Source organism: Chenopodium album, chromosome 10 (genome assembly GCF_948465745.1).
Source record: "Chenopodium album chromosome 10, dcCheAlbu1.1, whole genome shotgun sequence".
NCBI lineage: Eukaryota > Viridiplantae > Streptophyta > Magnoliopsida > Caryophyllales > Amaranthaceae > Chenopodium > Chenopodium album.
In genome coordinates, this window is record NC_137843.1 from 13566471 (window position 1) to 13578566 (window position 12096).

At 34.1% G+C, this 12096-nt stretch overlaps 2 protein-coding genes across 2 annotated transcripts; both read left to right on the plus strand.

Moving 5' to 3' along the window:
• The first annotated feature begins 237 nt into the window (after positions 1–237).
• Positions 238–1518, plus strand: LOC145564865 (uncharacterized). The gene has a single exon (XM_081625034.1). It carries the CDS (start codon positions 238–240, stop codon positions 1516–1518), a length of 1281 nt encoding a protein of 426 aa, XP_081481160.1.
• A 4936-nt stretch (positions 1519–6454) lies between these two features.
• LOC145564866 (F-box/FBD/LRR-repeat protein At1g13570-like) lies at positions 6455–8166 on the plus strand. The gene is made up of 3 exons (XM_081625035.1): positions 6455–7354; positions 7428–7577; positions 7894–8166. Exons 1-3 carry the CDS (start codon positions 6455–6457, stop codon positions 8164–8166), a joined length of 1323 nt encoding a protein of 440 aa, XP_081481161.1.
• Positions 8167–12096: the final 3930 nt, after the last annotated feature.

The window sequence follows — 12096 nt, forward strand, 5'->3', positions numbered from 1 at the left end:
AACCAAACTTTACAAGTAGTTATTAGTGAGATAGGACATTCAAGAATGGGTTAGGTTGGAGTGATAAGGACCTTATTGGATCATCCGGAGTTACATTTACATGATATAAACTTTGAATGAAAATGGTTGATGCCTTATATTCTTGTTTATAGTTAAGGAGCTATATATGTTACAAAATATACACATTATCTTAAAATTAATTTTGTTATTCAGTGGTTGAAAATGGATCGAAGTTGGATGTATGGTAAACGAAATTGTACAAGTTTTTTACGAGGAATTGAAGAGTTTAGCACTGTTGCCTTAAAACACCAAACAGAGAATGAATCAAAGATTATTCTTTGTCCTTGTTGTGACTGTAATAATTCGAGGGGATATCGTGATATAGTTGATATTAAAGATCATCTAATTCGTTGTGGGTTTAAAGAAAACTACACGAGGTGGACATGGCATGGTGAGAGCATATATATTGAGGCAAGTTCTAGTTATTGTCCAAGGGAAGATGAGAATCATTGTGATGATGATAATGAACACCAAGGTGAGGATATCGATACAGCTGATGATATTGGTGTTGAAAGTGAGAGTGAAGTGGAGAAGGACAGGATAGATGAAATGATGCATGATGTTGAAGACCATTTCACAGAGTGTCCCCAGACATATGATAGTATTTTGAGAGCTGCTGAAACCCCGTTATATCCTGGTTGTACAAAGTTCACTAAACTTGGTGCTATTATGAAGTTATTCAACTTAAAGGCGAGCAATTGTTGGACCGACAAGGGTTTTACGCAGTTGTTAGAAGCCTTAGTAGAAATGTTTCCCGACGGGAATGAACTTCCAAACTCCACCTATGAGGCCAAGAAACTTATGTGCCCCTTGGGTATGGAGTATGAGAAGATACATGCTTGTCCCAATGACTGTGTGTTGTATCGAAATGAGTATGCTGATTTGCATGAGTGTCCAAGGTGTGGAGTTTCTCGTTACAAGATGAATGATACTGGTGAGATGTGTAAGAAAGGGTCTCCGGCTAAGGTATTATGGTATCTTCCAATTATACCGAGATTTAGGAGACTCTTCTCGGATGAAAAAACTGCAAAATTATTGAGGTGGCATGCTGATGGGAGGAAGAAAGATGGGTTAATGAGGCATCCTGCTGATTCCCCGCAATGGAGGAACATTGATCGAAAGTTAAAGGACTTTGGTGAAGAAGATCGAAATCTTAGGCTTGGTCTTAGTACAGATGGAATGAACCCATTTGGGACACTAAGTACCCAATATAGCACCTGGCCGGTTCTTCTAACTATCTACAATTTGCCTCCTTGGTTATGCATGAAGTCTAGATACATTATGTTGTCCCTTCTAATATCTGGGCCTAAACAACCTGGAAATGACATTGATGTGTATCTAGCGCCTCTCATTCAAGATTTGAAATTGTTGTGGAATGAAGGTGTCCAAATGTTTGATGCATATAGTAAAACCAATTTCACTTTACGTGCCATGATTTTTTGTACGATAAATGCATAAATTGCTTATTATTGTATAAATTGCTTATTATTGTTATGTGTTCAAGTTTATAATTTAAAAATGATATAAATCGATGTCTTAATTTATTTATGTCTTTTTTTTCAGGTAAGTAATAATGGAGGATGAGGATTTGCATAATCGTTCCATGTCTTTGCAAAGTGAGGAAGATGAGCCACACAATCAATCACAATCAGAGCAACAAACAACCGACTCTCAGAAGAAGAAAAAGAAGCCAAGAGGTCCTTCAAAGGGCCTAAAATCCATGCCTGGGGTTCCTAGAGTGCTTGAATGGGATGAATTGTGTCGACCCATTGGAAAGTGGGCAAAAGCATACAAAATTCATGTTGGTGAAATAAGTCGTGCAAAGGTGTCTATATTGTATAAAGATTGGAATCAAGTTCCACAAGGAATAAAAGACACTTTGTGGGAAGATGTTAAGGTAATATTCACTATTATATGTTAAATGTTATACTATTATATTATCATTTTGACATTATTTGAATATGATGAAATTATTTACTAACTTTTTTTATTTTTTTAATTTTTTGCGTAGAGAGAGTTTCAAATCGAAGAAGATGAAGACAAGAAAAAAAAGGTCCTATGCACTTGTGATAAAACTTGGAGAGATTTCAAAACAAAATTGGTCAGTGGTTGGATCACATGTACCAGGAATATGCCGAAGGAGAAAAGAATGCCGTATGTACTCTATGATTTCATATCTGAGGATATGTGGAAAACATTTGTGAAGGAGCATACTACAGATGATTTTAAGGTTTGTGTGTATTAATATCAATGGTCATGCGGGTTTATAATACTTTGTTAACGGATTCTTATGTACTAATCTTCATTTATGCTCGTGAAAATAGGAAATCAGTGAGAAGGCAAGACAAAGCCAGTCTTTCAACGAATACCCTCACCATTTAGGAGCCAAATCATATGGTGAAATGAATATTGTATGGCGTAGAAAAGGGTATATTCCCATGGCATCTTCAGCATCCAGTACTTCATCTTGTTCTTCGGTTGTGTCTAGTTTGCCGGATAGGACATATGCTTGGCTTCTAGCAAGATCAATAGAAGATGATAAGGGAAATCCTTATTTGCCGGATGAGAAAACAAGAGAGGTGAAAGAATCCATTGTAAGTATATAATAAGTCCGTATTTCAATTTTGAATATATTTTGTTAAGTTTATGTATTGCAACCAAAGTTTTCTAACTTGACGTCATTGTGTAGGATAATTGGAGAAAGCAACAAGCTGAAGGAAACTTTGTTCCTAATAGGCATGATGATATCTTATCTCGTGCCCTTGGGAAAAAAGATCGTAAAGGTCGGGCAATAGCATTTGGCAGTGGAATTGGCATTAAAGCTGTATGGGGATCCAGAGAGAGGCGTAGTGGCCGACGGGGTAGGGAATTCGGAGATGATGAGATGGAAGAATTAGAGGAAAGAGTAGCCCGGAGGGTACGAGAGGAGACTATGCAGGAGATGGATTCTAAAATGGATTCCATGGTTCAAGAGAAGTTTATGTTATTTGCTAAACAGATTGGTATTCAAATTCCAACTGAAATGATAGAAATGAATAACATAGGCCGGACGACTCAACAAAATCCTAGTAGTTGCCAATCAGTGGGTGATGATCCATTTGCAAACATACAGGTATCCAAAACTTTGTTATTTTATATTTTTTATCTTTTTTTTTAATGATTTATGACTGCGACATACTTTTAACTTTGTAACTCAGTTTTCTATATTTTTTAATTATGATTTTTTTCTATCTTTGTAAGGAACCGGTTCCTTGTCGGCTATCATTGTTGAAAAATGACTCTGAGAAAGTCATTGTAGCTGAAGGTACATATCATCCGGAGTTAATCCTTGATCATCATAGTAACCTCCTTCCGGATCACATGAGGGTGAGTGTTGATGATTTTTTTGACGAGTTCAAAGAATTCTCGGTTCCAGTTCCTTCTTCAGTCATCAAGAAACTTAAGCATGCTCATGGTACATTTACCCAATGGCCGAAAGACTTGGTTTCACTCATGCATGACAAGGTAAATTATTTTTGTAACAATTTACATATAGTTTTCCATACAAAATATAGCAAATTGTTGAATAGATTTGCTTTACTATTGATTAGGAATTCATATCAAATAAGAACATTGGTAACAACAAAGTGGCCAAAGAAAACATGCAAGACAAACTGAAAGTAGTTGAAAGTGGTCACGAAACAAAAGAGTCCAACACCAATCCAAAAAAAGTTTTTCTTATGGATTATGCTTTGGAAAACTTGTCTCAGAAGTGTGGGTCTTTGAATAGTTTGTTATCTTCATTACCCGAAGGTGAAACTATTAAGGTTAAGGCTGATGCTTGGACCTTTAGTTATGAAGACAGTAAGTACATCATTATCAAACGTGAAGATGTCAATCAACTTCTCATAGGAGCTTGGCTGAATATTTCAGTTTTGCAAGTTTTTATGATGTAAGATATTCAAATTTCACTCTTCCCATATACTTATTTATTACCATTTATAATGTTATTACATGATATATATGTAGGGCCTTGAGTGACTTACTCGATACGGAGGAAGTGGCTTCCATTGGATTCATGTGTCCGGAAATGATTTCAGAAACCTATTTGCATAGTGATGCTGATCGTATCCTACTATACATGACACATGTGATGGAAAAACAAAAATCTAAGCAGTTCATCTTATGCCCATACCATGAAAAGTATAAACTTTGAACTTGTATTTATTTGAACTTTGCAAATTGTTGATATTATTTTACTCTTTTACAAATGTGTGTCTAATTTATTATGTAGGAATCATTGGTTTCTTTTGGTCTTATGCATGGCTAAGCGTGAAGTCATCATCTTTGATTCTGTGAGGCAGAAGCGAAATTTAGCAATTAAGTTTGCAATGACAAAGTAAGTCTAGTTTGTTATTAATGTCATGATTTTATGTGTGTAAGGGTAATATATATGTTATTTGTTTCAAATGTGTAGTGCTTTTCGAAGATTTAAGGCATTAAGTGGACAATCTAGGGGAAGTAAATTGACATGGCATTTGGGACAGGTTACCTTAATTTCTTACCCTAACTTTTAGTTTCTTAATAATTGAAGTATAGCAATTTAATTCAACTTACAAATATATTACATGTAGTGTCCTCAACAATTGGGTGGACGTGAGTGTGGCTACTACGTCATGCGTTATATGTACGAAATACTTGAACATCACCATAGCCGTGAAGATCTTATTCAGGTATGAGTTGTCAAATATTTCATTTTTGTTTGATAAATACAATTTGATGTTAGCTACAATCTTGAATTAAAACTTTCCTCTTGTATATTTGTCGTGTTGATAGGATTTTTCAAGAACTACACCGTACACCGAGGAGGAGATAAATGAGATCCGAGATATTTGGGCAGAGTATTTTATATGTAATGTTGAACTTTAGATTTACCACTTAGCGCATGTTTGACTCTTGTTTTGGATTATAGGCTTGAAATGAAGTAATTTGGTTAATTGGTGTTGGGATGATGAGTATAATGTCTATGATATTGAGATGTAAATTATTGAACAGGTTGTTAATATAATGCCGTCATTCCCAATTTTATGGGTAGGCCAAATTACAAAGGAGACTCTGCCGAAATTTACATTTGCATTATTCAATAATATTGCATTTTAATTTCAATTATATTAGCGTTAGCATATTACTTTATACCTAGGAAAACAAGTACTACAAACATATACAAGGCAATTATTATATTATAATTAAAAAAAAAAATTCACCTCATTTGCGTCACCCATTAAACAAACAAGTGACGCAAATACAACAGTTTTGTATTGTCTACTCAGTCATTTGTGTCACTCCTATATAAACAAGTGACGCAAATAACAAAAAATAAGTTTATTGGAAGAGTCATTTGCGTCGCTTTTTTATAAAGGAGCGACGCAAATAACAAAAAAAGTTTATCTGAAGAGTTATTTGCGTCGCTTGTTTATAAAGGAGCGACGCAAATGACTAAAAATAAGTTTATCAGAAAAGTCATTTGCGTCGCTCTTTTATAAAGGAGTGACGCAAATGACTAAAAATAAGTTTATCAGAAAAGTTATTTGCGTCGCTCCTTTATAAAGGAGTGACGCAAATAACAAAAAATAAGTTTATCTGAAGAGTTATTTGCATCGCTCCTTTATTAAAGATTGACGCAAATAACAAAAAATAAGTTTATCAGAAGAGTCATTTGCGTCGCTTATTTATAAAGGAGCGACGCAAATAACAAAAAATAAGTTTATCAAAAAAGTCATTTGCGTCGCTCCTTTATAAAGGAGTATAATTCAACAATTTCTTATATACAAATGATTCTCTTACAAAAAGTACGATAAAGGTACATATTATCTAAAAGGTAATTAGATGCAAATTTGTGCTATGTACTATACGGTTTTTAGTTAGTTATTGTGATATTTGAATCACTATGATTTTTTTTTAAAGAAAATGCATTAGCTTTAAAGTTTTTACCTACGAATATCAATATTTGCAAAATATGTTGAATTTTTTTTTAAAAAAATTTATAAATATTATCTCTAATATCAAATAATTTGTTTATATTTTTATTGAAAAAAATAATGATTTTTGTTTAATTAAAAATTGTACTCTCTAAACTTCATTATGAATTCAATTCGTTCATCATATGCATTTTGTAGTACATAATATTCTCTCAAGATATGATGATATCTTGAGATATTCAAGTTAAAATAATCAAACCTTTACAAATCCTATCTTTTAGCAAGCAAACAATCCTTAAATACGATAATCATCAAGTCAATGCAATCGCAACAAGAATAACAAAACCAAACAATAATTTCAACCCCCTAACATAAATATGAAAAACTTAAAATTTAGAGAAAAATAGGAACCAACCAAACGTTTATCCCTCTAATAAATGGAGTTCATTCTTAATTCCTTAAACCACCTTTTAATTAAGCGAATTTGTGGAAAGGAAGTTGATCGAATCAGCAACTTGCCATTAGATTTAACACACAAAATCCTAGAATATCTACCAATACAAGAAGCTGTTAAGACGAGCGTACTGTCGAAACATTGGAGGTTTCAATGGGCTTCCATTCCACAGCTTATACTTGATGAGTCATTCTGTAAAATCGTCCAACGGAGAATACTATACGAATCAGCAGATTTCTCATCGATTTACTCAAATGCGGTCAACAATATAATTCTTAACCATGTTGGTCCGATATCTAAGTTTGTGCTTTATGTTCCCGCTTGGTTCCAGGGAGAAACACACATGTGGATACGGCGTGTTTGTGCCAATGATGTCAAGGAGTTCATGCTCGTGTTTGCTCCCGATCTGCAAAAGAATTTGCCATCATGTTTGTTCAGTTGTTCGGGTTTGACACATTTGACCCTCACTGGATACAAGTTCCTCTATCTTCCTCCAGCTTTTAAGGGCTGGACAGATTTGACCCTTTTTCGATACAAAATCCTCGATCTTCCTTCAACTTTTAAGGACTTTCCTCACCTTATTTATCTGAAATTGTATAGCGGGATGAGGATCGAGGCAAAGGTTTTGGAAACTCTAATTTCATGGTGCCCACAACTCGAGAGCCTTCATCTAATGATTATAAATGAAGGGGCAATTTTGAAAATTCAGTCTCCAAAACTTAAGAATTTGTTCGTGAAAGGCTATATTAATCGATTGCACTTGGAGGAAACTACGACTATAAACACACTAGGTCTGGATGTTAACATTCATTCCGGCCTAATCGAGATTTATAATTGCCTTGCCAACGTTGAGAATCTCGTTTTGAAAAAAGAATTTTGGTGGGTAAGTGAACATTATTTTGAAGTCTTATTTCAGCACACAAGTACTATTCTTTTGTTGATTGTTGAATTTGTAGGCACCTGAGTATTCAAGAACAATATCAGTTAAAATGAGACGATTGCGAACTTTGAAGTTGGCAGAGATACTACTATACCATCAATCCCATATGTTTTTTATTCTAAGTTTGTTTGAGAATTCCCCAAAGTTAGAGCAACTAAACATAGAAGTAAGTTTTTGCAACTTAATTATTTCTACCCTTATCTTAATAGATTACTGTTGTTTGAATTTTATTTTAATGTCTAATTTTCTATAAATTATGATAATATATTGTAAAGGCTAATTTGATTAATCTAATAAATTATAAGTTTTTTTTTTTTGTAAGATACTTACAATACTTTTAAAATACTTAACTCGTTTTATAATAAATTAGCGCGCACACATCTTTTGGAGGATTTGTGTATCTTAATTTTCAAGCTTAATTAGCATAAATAACTCTATCGTGAACAAATCATCATATATATTCTTTGCCTTTTTTATTTTAGGTCTCCAAGGCTGTGATCGATGATCATCACTCAATTCCAATTGAAAGATCTTACAACCTTCGACAACTTAGAAAAGTGCAACTGTGTGGTATATCCGGGCATAGCGTTCATCAACAGCTGTTGCAATATATTGTAGCCCATTCTCCTGTCCTTAAGGAAATGAGTATTGAATTCTCTTCAAAGATGGGTCTGGAAGAAAAAAATAATCTGGCACTGATGGTAATGGGTTATCGTCGAGCCTCTGCGAATGCTGAGATAATAATCAAGACTTGATAACAATCATAACTTCATAAGGTCTATAATCAAGGTCTTACAAAAGGCTTCCAACTGTTTAATATGTAAGAATGTTAGTCCATTAGCGAGGGAACTATTTTACTGTTGCAAAACCTTCTTTTGACTCCCATGAATCAGTCGTGTTAAACTCTAGATCGTTATACATACTTAGGGCATGTTCTCATACGTTGAAGTTCAGTTCAGCTCAGTTCAGTTCAGTTCATTTTTGTTCCGCTCCTAATTTCCTTCTCTTATAAAATATTCATTTCAGTTCAGCTGAGTTCAGTCAATGAGAACAGGCCCTCATTGGCTGCTATAGTGCTATTCGACACTTAATCAAGTAATTTAACTGCCCTTTCCTACCCAAAAAAAGTATCATAATAATATAGTACAAAGTACTTTTATGGTAAGCTACTCTACTTCTTAGTCCTTTTCTTCATATCATATGAAGTATACGGAGTAGTAATTTTTTTTATTTAAAAAGTGTTGAAAAATATAGTCAAGTGAGATCTTGCTAGATTCGTCACAATGTATATTTTCCAAATATCAACTTTTTATAATTTTTGCTTATCGCTAATTAAAGATATAAATTATTGAAAATGTGTCAACTAAAAAGAAACGGAGGAAGTACGTTGTATTAACAATATTAAACATTTAATGATACAAAACTGAACATTTATATTTACAAAAATGAACATTTATATATACCAAATTGAACATTTTATATATGATTCGAAACCGAAAAATTATAAGATGACGCCATTATGATGAAGACACTACTAAAAATTGGCCAAATTGCGACCGGCGCAAACGGTTGCAAAATATAGTGAAAACGGTCGCAAAACATAATTGCGACCGTCAACGGTCGCAACATGACGGTCGTTATTATCTTGGTCGCAAAAAAGAAAATATTACGACCGTTTGACGGTCGCAGATTTTTAACGGCCATTTTACCTATTTTCAACGATCGTTAAAAAACGGTCGCAAATATTGAAAATTGCGACCGCCTTATGAAACGGTCGCAAATATTGAATTTAGCGACTGTCATAAGCCGTCGCTAAAAGTATTTAAAAAAACAAAAAAAAAAAAAGAAAAAGACCCACCCACCCACCCACCCTTAACCCAGATCCCACCCAAACAGCCACCACTGCCCACCCTAAACTACCACTAGCCGCCTCCGCCACCCTCTACCCACCATCACCTTCGCCCACCTTCAACCACCACTACCCACCACCACCCACCCACCTTTAACCCAGAAAAACAGTAAAAAAAATCACCTACATAATTTTGAACAAAAAGGAAACAAAAACGAAATAAAACATCATCAAACAATCTGTGAAATTCGAACAAATAAAGAACAAATTCAATCAAATAAAATGCACAAAAATTATATAAAAATTTGAACGAAAATTAAATTAAAAAAATCGCCCAAAAATGCACAAAATTAAACCAAAAAACGAACAAAAAATAAAAAAAAAGTCGCCCAAAAATTCAACCCAATAATTATACCAAAAAAAAAACCCCACAACAATTAAACCCACAATTTGAACAAAAAATTCGACAAAAAAATCATACCAAAAATCTATGAAATTCGAACAAATAAAGAAGAAATTCGAACAAAATTAACAAAAACTCGAAATAAAACCAAAATCAAAGGAATTTGAACAAAAACGCAATTAAAAATCGATAACAAAATCAAACAAACATGGAAATTCGAACGGATCGAAAACGAAATTCAACCACAAAATTCGAAAATAAACAAATTTTTCAGAAAAATAAACATACCTTTTATAATATATCTTCCTCTTTAGGTTAATATGGTCAAATTCGACCAAGAAAACTCCAGGTCTGGAATTTTTAAGGTCGAATTTGACCATAAACACCAAACTTCGTGTGTTGCTTTTAACGAGAGGAGATGCTTGTGACGGTGGCTGCTCTATTTCGGGTCGGTGAAGAGAGGAGATGCTAGAGAAAGAGAAAAATATGAGGAGACGAGGATGCGTGAGATGGGTTGTTCACTGGCATGGGAGGTGGAAAGAGGAAAGAGAAGAGAGAGAAAGGAGAATGGTGTACGAAAAGAGAGAGGAGAAGAGGATGCGTGAGGAGAGAGAGAGAGGATAAAGGATGGGTGAGGAGAAGAAGACGGATGCTTCTAATACTAGGGTTGGGTGGGGTGATCTCCTTCTATACTCTTTTTTTTTATTTAAAAAAGCACTTTTGCGACCGGTATGACGGTCGTAATTTTGCGACCGTTTCTCAAACGGTCGTAATTAACACATTTACGACCGGTATGGCGGTCGTAATTTTGCAACAGTTTTTCAAACGGTCGTAATTAACGCATTTTGCGACCGCTTCTAACGGTCGTAACAGAATTAATATAATTTTGAATAAATTTTCAAATGAGTTATATTTTAAAAATATATTTAAGTACCTTTGCGACCATTTTATAGCCCAAAAACGGTCGCAAATTTGCGACCGCTTTAAAAACGGTCGCAAATATCGGTTTTGCGACCGTTTTCATGACGGTCGTAGAAAAACGGTCACAATTCAACCGAATTTTAGTAGTGAGAGGGGGTGCAGGCAGTGCTACCTACATAGCTAGAGGTGTAGGGAAAAATTTGTATTGCCCAAACTCGCGTTATTTTCGGACCGGATCGGGTCGGGCATTGAAAATAATTGTCATAAAATTGGTGAATTTCAAATGCATATAATCCACATAGTAGTATTAAAACTACCACCCAAACCAAAGGTGTAAACAAATGCCAATAAAACTTCTCTGCAAGAGCTAGCCCTTTTGCGCGCATCGCGCACGTAGGCCACCCTAATTGTATAAAATATAGAACTCCAAGGGTCCAAGTCTCCTGCCATTAATTAATTAATTGACTAGTTTGTGACCTAATTTTTGCAAATAACCCCGAGATAAGAGCTATACAAATCCTCTACAAATTGTAATTAATTATAGGTAACTTTAACCTGTCTTACAAGTAGTTAATAAAAAATTTGTCTCACCCAATATTGTGTAATCATGTTACCCAGCTAATTGTAATTTGGAGAAAATAACCCAGCCAATTATTGACTACTAATCTGCTATGTGCCACTTAGGGGCTGTTGGCAATCGGTGGTTTGTTGTTGGTAGTTGGCTTGTTTGACTATTAGTTGAAAGTAGTAGGTGTATGGATTATTGGCTTTATGAGTTGGTTTTTTTAGCCAACTTTTTACAAAAGTGTTTTTGGTAAAATTATTTATAGTTAGCTGTTAATTAGTAATAAAGTGATCCAACAAGCCAAAAGCTAATAGAAAAGGCTTCTCCAATTAGCTTTTGACTTTTGGCAAAAAAAAAAACCAGCTTATTAAAAGCCAACAAAAAAACTATCAAACCCCTTGATCTAATTGAACTGCCCTCATGACCTCTCCACCAATAAAAAAAATGTGCTCAGCTCCTTCCGTCCTTATATAAAGTTCTCGTTTGACTTTTCATGGTCACCAAGACGTGTCTATATATCTTTATTTTCATACCGTAAAAATTATAACAATTTGATATTAATAATATACAATCATGAACATATAATCTCTTATATATTAACGGCAATTTATAGTCAAAATTTTCATATTTAAACCCAAATTAGTCAAATAAATATTAAATTTAGGGACGAAGATAGTAGTATATCATAATTTTTTTTTTTAAATTTAAAAATATATTATCATAGAGTTTTTTTTTTTTTTTTTTTTTTTTGAAACCCATTATCATGACTCATGTGTCCTTCATTGAGAGCTATGTAAAAAATTATTGTGTTTCATCACCAATTGCACTTTGCCCAAAAAAAGAACATACCCCTAAGGATTAAAATAATGTACCACGTACTCTTGTAAAGTTTTGAATGAACGGTATACCCTTGACAAATATTAATTATGTATTAGACACCGTTATTA

Excerpts from the sequence above, each read along its gene's own strand:
- LOC145564865 (XM_081625034.1), top strand. The coding sequence starts at position 238 with ATGTATGGTAAACGAAATTGTACAAGTTTTTTACGAGGAATTGAAGAG.
- LOC145564866 (XM_081625035.1), top strand. The coding sequence starts at position 6,455 with ATGGAGTTCATTCTTAATTCCTTAAACCACCTTTTAATTAAGCGAATT. Across the intron at positions 7,355-7,427 it reads TGAAAAAAGAATTTTGGTGG|GCACCTGAGTATTCAAGAAC; the intron begins GTAAGTGAACAT and ends TTGAATTTGTAG. Across the intron at positions 7,578-7,893 it reads TAGAGCAACTAAACATAGAA|GTCTCCAAGGCTGTGATCGA; the intron begins GTAAGTTTTTGC and ends TTTTTATTTTAG.